Genomic DNA, 10,481 nt, shown 5'->3' with positions numbered 1-10,481 from the left:
ACTCACGGGTAAGTTGATGTTTCATTATTAAAGAAGATGTTTACTAAAAATATGCAGTATAAATATGTAAGGAGACAGCTACTCAAATGAATAAACACCTCCATATTTCTTGTCTCACAGCACTTTGTAAATACATTCTGTCTTGAGACCAGGCAAGCAAAGCCACATGCAACAGCTACACTGAATGACAAACGCTGCGTTGGGCCATTTCTCCGCCCTTTGACCAACAATTGAGGCTCTTTACTCAGAACAGACCTGACTGTGAGCTTCAACAGGATATACTGTAGGTGGTGAGGTTAAAACAGGAGAGACAAGCTGCAAGAGGTTTCAGCAGTCTCATTTTTATTGAACAAATTGAAATTATTTTTTTAAATGCTCATTTTAATTACAAGTAATGTCTATAAATACAAATTGTTTTTAAAGGTACAACCATAGACACACGAACAGACTTTAACAAGGAGGTCAAATAATAATCGGACAAACTTCACTTTCAGATCATGGTTGAAACCGACCGGGGTGGGACCAGTGAAAGAGTAGCACTCCCCCTCTCACAGCAACTACCAATGAAAACAACACCTTACATTGAAAGCCCAACCACAATAACGCCTAACTTTCCATGCGTCATTTGTTGGCCATTGTTGACTGTGAATGCATGTTTATCTGTGTCTGTTTGTGTTGTGGTTGCAAGCAGTACTGTGCACAAAAAGAAAAAGCAGAAAGTACAAAGCAGGACACAAAGTACATGAAAGTATTTACTGCGGGGCTTTTTCAAATTACATTTTACAGTTTTTCCTGTTACTGTATCCACCTTGCTGGACACAGCATTGTGTACAATATGGTCATTTTGATGTGCCGTTCAACACTTGTAGTAGTAAGAACAATTTTTTGTCAGACCGTCACACTTAACCACAAACAGAAATGCAGACAAGTGTTGCTGCAGTTTTGACCCTTTACATTATCAGTCTATCTAGTTTCATTCTCTATACAAGTACACCTACATACAAGCAGGTGAAGGAAGTAGAGTGTTAGAAACCTCCACGTTTATCTTTTTTTTTTATACCAGAGCCTGTGGTCTTGCACTTGACTGCATTATAGTGTCAGCTGGTTCTGTCTTGCTATTATGAATGTGTCCACCACTGTTCATGTGGTAGCAAGGTGGCATTTTTACTTTTTTACTGCCTGTGAAAAGCTTTCTTTTGTTACAAAAAACACCCTTCTGGGATAGTCTCTCAATAATTAACATGCTGCCTCACAACACGGTCTTCAAGGGTTCAAAACTCAGCTGGGTTATTTTATTTGTGATTTTTCTCTCCCCTTTTCACACAAGTCCCCTTCCTCACATCAAAACATGCAGGTTAGTTAAGTCTGAAATTCTAAACTATCTGCAGCTGAATTTGTTTCTATGACAGCACTGTGACAGAGTTGTGCTCTGCTTTCCTTTCACCAGCCCCCTGACTAGAATCATCAGCTCTTCCTGCTGATGTGACTGACAGGCACAGTGGGCGGGTCATCATTGATGATGTGGAACATCTGGGTTGGCTGCCTCTCACAATATTCAAGACAGCCCCTCTATCTTTTTCTGTCAGTGTGGCAAATGGCTGGATGCATTTTTTTAAATTTTACATAATTTCCTATTCAACTGAGTGCTACAGACATTATTGCAGACATTATCTGATTTTACACCAGACCTAGAGACATAGGCCTCTTTATTTACAGATATATCATATGTTAAATTTTAATTTGACGGCCAGTGGCATCTATACCCCCTTTCAAAAATTAACATTTAGCAAGTGAAACGTTTGTTGTAAATCTTATCTTCTGTTTGTTGAGTCCTCTGACTTTTACTAACTTTACTTTTCTTGTTAAAATCCTTAAAATGACATCTACTCCTTCTCCCTCATTGAAAAATCAATGATATGCAACTATTGTTCATTTCAAAAGTTTAACGGCTGGAAACAAGATGTCCCTTTCTTCACAGAAAAGTCAATTCTCTGTGTATTTGCACTGGAGGCTTCAAGTTTCCACATCACACTTGTCATCACATTAGCTCACAAACTAGTTGTGATGTCACAAACAAGCGGCAACCTCCAGGACTGAAAAATAAAGCCAATGTGGAAGTGTCAAAAACTGCAGTTTCTCCAATGGCCACTTGAGGCTGACTCCAAAAGCGAGTCAATCACCACAGACCCCAAACTTTACAGCAGAAATAAACATGCTGGCCTCTATAATTAATTTCCCCTTTCATGATAACTGTACGGGGGGTGAATTATTTTTTATAACTCACCTGTTTAAATTTTATTAAGCCGTAAAGTTATGCATAATTAAGGATGTGGCTGCTTTGAGTGACAGGTCGCTACCCACTATGTAGTGAGTTTCAGCAACCAGGCTTCATTCGGCCCATCTCAGCTTCACCTCTTTGCCCATTTTGGATTAGCCAGGAGTCAGGCGGAGTCAGGCAGTGCCAAGATGGTGATGGCCAGAGCCGCCAACTTTGATCTTCAGAACCACTCTTCAGAACTCAGTGGATGACATCACAGTGGCTACGTCCATCTTTTTTATAGTCTATGGTCACAAATCATGCTCATAGGCCCGCCCCTCAAAGTCAGATTTTCAACAAGCACAGAGAAACTTTCCTTCTTCGGTAGATAAATGCGAAAACAGCCTTCTAGTGTCAAACTCTGCACAGTGAAGGCCAAACATCCAACTTAAGGAACCAAGAAGCAAAACCTATTTTCGAGTGGAGGGGGACTTTAAGTTGCCGTAATAATGATAAAAAACAATGAACAATTGAAATCTCCACCATTAAACATAATCTTGGGTTTGCAGAATTACTCAACATCAAGGTTTTGTTTAAAAAGATATCTGAACATCCTTTCGTTTGATTTTGAGTTTGATAGGGTTAGTATAGACCAAACAATGAGATAAATTGTGCTGTAAATTGACACTATATCACCCTATCAATCACAAAAACAGCACTTGCTATGAATTTTAGGGATTCTCAAAACCAGTCTACTGGCCAATAAATATCGTGGTAATGACAACAATGCTCTAAAAGTGTCACTTCTTCTTCCTACAAATGAAAACCTGACAAATCCTCCAGACATTTCTTGATAGATGACCCCAAGATGTAAAATTATGTCTACTTTATGGTGGTAATTGTGTGTGTCCTGAACAACTTGACCATAATTATCAGCTGAAAAGTCCATCCAAATATTGTAGAAAAAACTAGACAAAATGTTACAAACAAGAGTATTTGAGATTATTGTAGTTCACATCAAGATTGAATGAAATCCTCTCTTGTGTTTACTCTCAGTGTCAGTAATAGAAAAACACCATGAAACATGAAACAAAAGCTCACTGTTGGTGTTGTTTCATGTGTTTAAGTTGGAAAGATGTTTGATATTATTTCCGCTGTGGTAGTACACGGAAATGCCAACATAACAAGCAGCCAATCAGATTGTTCTGTAATTGTTCCCTCCCATTTCACATGATTACATTAAGGCAGATCATCTTCTGATCCTGTTTAAATTAACTGCTTTCTTACGTGAGTTAACAAGAAAATGCTGTTTGGATTTTATATCCTGCTCATGCTCAGAGTTGGGCGTAAGTATATAAAGTCAGCTTTACTCCAGATATATTTCAGTTATACTGTTATCTTCTTGCAGCAATTTAGCAGAAAGCATATATGATTCTATATATGTTGTTTATTATTGCTCTGTGTTTATTTTTATCTTTTTCTCAGGATGCGCAGACAATCAGATCTTTGTGACAAAGACTGTTGGTGTTGGAGATAATGTGACTCTGACATGTATCCGCCAGAGAGCTGAGTCTGAAACAACAACCTTGTTCTGGATCAGGCTTGTTTCTGGAAACGTACCTGAATTCTTGGGAGGAACATTAGCCTTTGATTATGATGGTGTTGATAAGACTTCTCGCATTACAGCAAAACAAGAGCCTGGGACATTTGTCCTACATATTGATAAAACTAAGCTAAGTGATACTGGACTTTATTACTGTATAAAAGTAAACCAACGTCATTTGACATTTTTGAACGGAACATTTCTGAGGATTGAAGGTAAGTAAAAATCGGCAGGCAAATATTTCACGTTCCTTAACGTAATCATCAGCTCATCTGCTTATATTCAACACCATTTATAAAAGCAGTTTACATATTTACATTTTTATGTTTCCATAGATTATATGAAAGTGTTCTTCATATAAGAATGAAGGTGTGTAACTGTTTTCATTAAAGTGAGTAAAACATGTTCATAATTTGTATTTTCACTTCCCCAGGACCAGAACCTGATATCACTGCCATCACTCAAGACTTTCCATCTGATCCAGTCCATCCAGGAGACTCTGTGACTCTCCAGTGTTCAGTGCTCTCTGACTCTGAGAATAAAAAGTGTCCAGAAGAACACAGAGTGTACTGGTTCAGAGCTGGATCAGATGAATCTCATCCCAGTTTTATTTATGCTCATGGAAACAGTGGTGATGAATGTGAAAAGAGTCCTGAGACTCGCTCTCCACAGAAATGTGTCTACAGCTTCTCTAAGGAGGTCAGCTCCTCTGATGCTGAGACTTACTACTGTGCTGTGGCCACATGTGGAGAGATATTATTTGGAAATGGAACAAAACTCAACACTGAAGGTAAATTAATTTCTATATAATGGTGAAATTATTCTATCTATGTGTTGTATTAGGAGTCAAGTACATTACATTTAGATCAAAAAACATTTGTTCTTCTTCATATCATCTTATGAAATACCATAAATTATTTATTGCTATTTCTTAACCTTAAATTGTGTCTTTTATTTATTTATTTATTTATTTATTTCTTCATAAAGCTTCAGTTGTCAGCAGGTGGGATTTACAGAAGGCCAACACAATTATCTACCTGCTGTGTGCTGCTTTGGCTATAAGTCTGGTTGTAACAGCCTTCCTCATATATTGCATCAAGAAAAAATCTTGTGATTGTTGCAACGGTAAGAGAAATTACTCAAACATGAATCTATCAAACTAGGGATGCATGATATTGAATTTTTTGCCGATATCCGATATGCCGATATTTCCAACTCATTGTGGCCGATTGCCGATGCCGATACCAATATATGCACATATTTTTTTTCCAGCTGGCTGAGGGGACTATTATGCATGCAAGCATAGATTGTACTAAGTATGATCAAGAAAGACATTATATGAAGGAAGAACTTAAAAAGACTGGAGTTCAGGAGCTCAGCGTTAAAACTTTAATGAACTTGCCAAGTGTGTTGGGCAGTAGAGTTTTCTTTGAGTTCATTAGACAGACAGGATTAATGTGTAGGATTTAATCTCTGGTCCACACTCCGGAGCAGAGGGTGGCGATAATGCACCTAATAGGCTGGTTGCCAACCGCCGTTATAAACCAAAAAGATTTTTTTTTCCAAACAGAGTGGTACATCCTGTCAGCCGAAGTGTTTCCTATCTGTGCAGCTGAACTTAGCAGCTCCTCGATGGACTGTTTCAACCTGACGGTCCTGGTGCTTCCTCCGCAGGCTCCACTTCACTCAAGCTGCCCGTCAGACCCGCTGCTTCTTCCCACTTTAACTTGAACAACAAACCGAGGCTTGGTACTCTAGTTGAGTGAAGTGGAGCCTGCGGAGGAAGCACCAGGACCATCAGGGTGAAACAGTCTGTGGAGGGAAGCACAGTCAGGCAGCAGAGGAGAAGACAACGAATCAGCCTCTCATAATCGGCAGAAATGGCCGATGCCGATATTTCATTTTAGAGCTTTTATCGGCCGATACTGATGACGTGCCGATAATATCGTGCATCCCTATATCAAACATTATTTAATAATGGCTATAACATTGTAAGATTCACATCAGTGCTGTGTATAGGTCATATTTGTATTATTATATATTATTATTATTATTTTATAATACAGCTGCTGTTGCTCTGCAAACAAATGCTGAAACAGCCAGTGGTGGATGGCAAAGTCAGCAGGTAAGGAATTTAAAGATAATGTGTAACTTGAAAAGCATGTTTTATCTGTTTGCACGTCCTTACATTGACTTGCTAAGTCTCAATATTTTGGGATTTATTTCCTCAGAGATATCAGGACTCATTGGTTTATTCTGCACCAACCTTTACCAAGAAGAAAGCTGGCAAAGCAGGGAGAAGAAATGCAAAAGCAGCAGAAGAAAACTGTGTCTACACTACTGTCAGGGTTTAGGAGTCAGAATAATTCACACACCAGATTGTTTCTAATATTAAGTTTTTTCTGTCACATTATCTGTGAAAATAGAGTTTAAGCTGCTCTAGCACATGCCTTTCACCTCTGAACTCTGTAACATAATGATTTTTAATTTTGGATGAAATATGTTTTGTGTATCATTCTGTTTGTATCATTGTTTAATATATTTGAATCTTATTACTTCAAAAAAGAAAATGAATCATCATGATGCAAAAATAAGAACATTTAATAGTTAAACATTTAGAATAGCCTTTGGCATACTATATCTTTTAAATGTTGTTTAATGTTTCAAGCTTGTGATGACACCAAAACTGGCTTTTTAAAAGATTCATCTTGAAAGAGTTGGTTTGAAATGAATTAGCCATGAGGAAAGTTTCTTATATGATGCTCATCTATTATCATTGCCATGAAATTGATGTTTGTGTACAAGTTTCACTTTAGTTTTAAATAAACAAATATGCATCATGAAATTTGAATGTTGAAAAGAAAAGCAGTTGAGATTGTTTGTTTTTCTCAAGAACTGAATCTTTCTCAACTTTTGAGAGCAGTCTGTCTGGAAATCTGCTGGGTACAACACTTTTCAGAAAACACATTCTGACTGATGTTCAACTTCCTCCTATCGCTGTCTGTGCACATTATACTGTAACTCTAAAACAAGCTAAGCTACAGACCTCTGCAGAGAGTTGGGGAGCAGTGTAAAGGTCCTGCTCTGCTTATAGAGAGGGGTGTTGCTGGTTGTGGTAATCTGATCTAACATCAGAGTAAACACACTGTGTGTTCTCTCTCCTCATTTTACTCTCTCTTTTCACTTTCATGTGGAGAAATCCAGCGCTGCACACTTCACTGCTTTTGCTTCACCATCCTGCAAAAAATAAAATATATATGTATTATTTCTTGAGTCTGTATATGAGCTAGGAAAAAAAAATATGAAAAGGAAACTGGATATTGTTCCTATAGATGCTACAGGCCAGGTTTTCGAGCCAGTAGAGACTAATGAGTTACAAGTAAACAAAATCATCAGTTCCTTAAAAAGCTCCAAATGTAGAGATGCTTTCCAATTTGACACCATGTTTGTTAAATTACACAAAGATATTTTAACACCCCCCCATTGCTCATTTAATTAACTCTTTTAAACACAGCTCCTTTACTGATGACTGGAAATGTGCCATTGTCACACCTATTTTTAGGTAACTACAGACCAATATGTATACTGCCAGTACACTCTAAGGTTGCTGAGAAAGTTGTCATTGAACTACAGGCAAAATTTCTTGATACAAGCAATTTTGGTCTACATCGTATGCAATTTGGCTTTAGAACAAATAATTCCACTGAAAATGCTACCTTGCACTTACACAGAGCAAATTAAATCAAGACTTGATAAAGGAGGAGTAGTTGATGCTGTGTTTTTAGATCTGAGTAAAGCATTTGACACAGTCAATCATGATGTTTTAATATCAAAACTCTCTAAATTTAAATTCTCATCTAGAGCACTGACACGGATGTCCTCATATTTATATAATAGGATGTGTTCAAATTTGTGACGCTGTCCATTAACATGAAATGCACAATAGGTGTTCCACAAGGGTCAGTGTTAGGTTCCCTATTATTTAGCCTATGCATGCAGATGACACTTTTGAGTACACACATACAAAAACAGCTGAGTTGGCTGCTGCTAAACTAACAATTGCATTGGAAAGGATCACACATTTGCTTGATCAATCATGTCTGAGTCTAAATGTAAACAAGACAAAAGATATGTTTTTTTTCTCTAAAACCATGGTTCAACCTCCTAACACTGATATTCTCATCAAAGGTGAAAGGATTGACATAGTCACTGATTTTAAATATGTTGGTGTGACACTGGATCCAAATTTTAACTTTAAGAAACATGTTTAAAAAAATAGTTAAAACCATAAAGTACAATTTAGCAAATTTTAGACATATTAGAAACTGTCTCTCTTTGGACGCAGCCAAGATATTTATGCATGCTATGATTCTTTCCCATATGTCTTATTGCATCACATGTTGGGGACAGGCTGGAGAAAAAGCCATAAGACCTCTTGAGTCCTTATACAAACAAACTCTAAAAACTCTGTACAAAAAGCCAATGCATTTCCATCATTGTAGGGTACTGGGAACATAATTTTAGATTATTCTCAAATTTGTGCCTAGTTTATGAAAATTTTAAATGGTTTGGCCCCTCCTTCACCATGTGACTTGGGCAATCAGCCTTCTCTGTGAAAGCCAAAACTCAGTGGAACGTCTGACCTGATGATATGAAGAGCTGCAGTTCCATCAGTACGTTTAAAACCAAATTAAAAAGTCTGCTAAAAACTACTCAGCTCTGTAATCACTGACTCTGAATTTCATCTCATGGTCTTCTCGTAAATACAAATAATCTTCCTTTAATTTGACAAGCTTACATTATTAATTTCTAGTTGACATTGTGGGTGTATGTGATGTCCTATTGTGTGTAGCTTTGTATTTTGTATTATGTGTCCTGTGTGTTCTTTGCTTTGAACTGTTTGTTATTGTGCTGTTGTTGTGACCTGCCTAAGGGACTGCAGATGAAAATTAGCTATAAGCTAACTCTGGTATAGCACATCAAATGGTAACATGTATGTTTAACACTGTACATGGTCCCAATAAATACATAAATAAAAAAGTAGGTGAAGGACATAGTGTTAGAAACCTCCCCTTTTGTCTTTTTATTTGATACCAGAGCCTGTGGTGTTGCACTTGACTGCATTATAGTGTCTGCTGTTTCTGTATTGTTATTGTGAATGTGTCCATCACTGTTCATGGGGTAGCAAGGTGGTATTTTACTATCTTACTGCATGTGAAAAGCTTCCTTTTATCACAAAAAATGCCCTTTTGGGATAGTCTCTCAGTGATTAATATGCTGCCTCACAACAACAAGGTCTTGGGTTCAAATCTCAGCTGGGTTATTTTATTTGTGATTTTCTCCCCTTTTCACACAAGTCCCCTTACTCACATCAAAACATGCAGGTTAGTTAAGTCTGAAATTCTAAACTATCTGCAGCTGAATTAGTTTCTGTGATAGCGCTGTGATAGAGTTGTGTTCTGCTCTCCTTTGTAATGGGAAATTGCTGATCACTCAATAAACACACAAAGAGAGCATTGTCAGGTTATGAAATAATGTAATCAAATAATACAATTAGAAGTATAATGCATCATAGTTCTGGAGACAAAGATACATACCACCTAGCTATCTTTTCTTTGTCTGAAAGGTTGGCACTTAACCAGTCCCTTAAATACTACTTGTACAGAATTTAAGACATCTGTTTACTAACCTTACAGGTCAGCAACCAACCCTCAGATAGAAACATAAGTCAAAAGTTCAGCTAACCTAGGAACAGTCTTTCTTCACGACCATATATGACAGTACATAAGCATGCCCCAAGTAGCATCACAAAATAATATTACTACTATATTAAATTAAGGACAAACCACACTATCCTCTAAAGCTTATCAATTTTACACATAAACATCTACATAACTACAGTTTATCTTATCACTGACTCAGGTAAGGGTATAACAGAATGAACTTAACTGTTAAACACACAACTGCCTCATCTTACACAGCAAAGAACTAAGTTTAGAATAGACATAGCACAGAGGAATTTAGAACATGTGTGAAACACAAACTAACACTAAACTGAACTTAAACACTATCTGAAACATGTATGATATATTCAAGAAATACATAAAATGATAACCTATTATTCAGTTTTCTTTTACACCTTTCACCAGCCCCCTGACTAGAATCATCAGCTCTTCCTGCTGATGTGACTGACAGGCAAAGTGGGCGGGTCATCATTGATGATGTGGAACATCTGGATTGGCTGCCTCCCACAATATTTGAGACAGTCCATCTATCTTTGTCTGTCAGTGTGGCCAATGGCTGGATGCATTTTTTAAATTTACATAATTTCCTGTTTAACTGTGTGCTACAGACATTGTTGCAGAATTTTATGTCAGACCAGGAGACATAGGCCTCAATATTTACAGATATATTATGTGTGATGTTTATATTGATATGCTAATGACATCAGTACTTCATTTAACATTAACATTTAGCTGACAAGGTTACTGTTAACATTATCTTCTGCTTCTTGAGTCATCTAAAAGACTGCAGTGATGTACAGAAAGAGCAATTTACATATGTTTTGATAAAATCCAATCTAACCCCATCCCTGGAAATGTTGGTGCCATGCTGCAGCAC

General features: G+C 37.3%; 1 protein-coding gene across 1 annotated transcript; it reads left to right on the top strand.

Moving 5' to 3' along the window:
• Nucleotides 1-3,335: 3,335 nt before the first annotated feature.
• On the top strand, nucleotides 3,336-7,087 carry LOC137189766 (immunoglobulin kappa light chain-like). Its single transcript, XM_067599823.1, has 6 exons — nucleotides 3,336-3,603; nucleotides 3,743-4,075; nucleotides 4,294-4,650; nucleotides 4,848-4,985; nucleotides 5,927-5,985; nucleotides 6,092-7,087. Exons 1-6 carry the CDS (start codon nucleotides 3,561-3,563, stop codon nucleotides 6,212-6,214), a joined length of 1,053 nt encoding a protein of 350 aa, XP_067455924.1. The 5' UTR covers nucleotides 3,336-3,560; the 3' UTR covers nucleotides 6,215-7,087.
• The last annotated feature ends 3,394 nt before the right edge of the window (nucleotides 7,088-10,481 follow it).

The sequence above is a fragment of the Thunnus thynnus genome, chromosome 9 (genome assembly GCF_963924715.1).
Source record: "Thunnus thynnus chromosome 9, fThuThy2.1, whole genome shotgun sequence".
In the NCBI taxonomy this organism is placed as follows: domain Eukaryota; kingdom Metazoa; phylum Chordata; class Actinopteri; order Scombriformes; family Scombridae; genus Thunnus; species Thunnus thynnus.
This window is presented reverse-complemented; position numbering and strand designations above follow the sequence as displayed.

What these genes read in the sequence shown, in the direction of transcription:
- LOC137189766 (XM_067599823.1), top strand. Translation starts at nt 3,561, where the DNA reads ATGCTGTTTGGATTTTATATCCTGCTCATGCTCAGAGTTGGGC. An exon ending in AACATTTCTGAGGATTGAAG is followed by an intron (nt 4,076 to 4,293) that starts GTAAGTAAAAAT and finishes TCACTTCCCCAG; the next exon opens with GACCAGAACCTGATATCACT. An exon ending in AACAAAACTCAACACTGAAG is followed by an intron (nt 4,651 to 4,847) that starts GTAAATTAATTT and finishes TTCTTCATAAAG; the next exon opens with CTTCAGTTGTCAGCAGGTGG.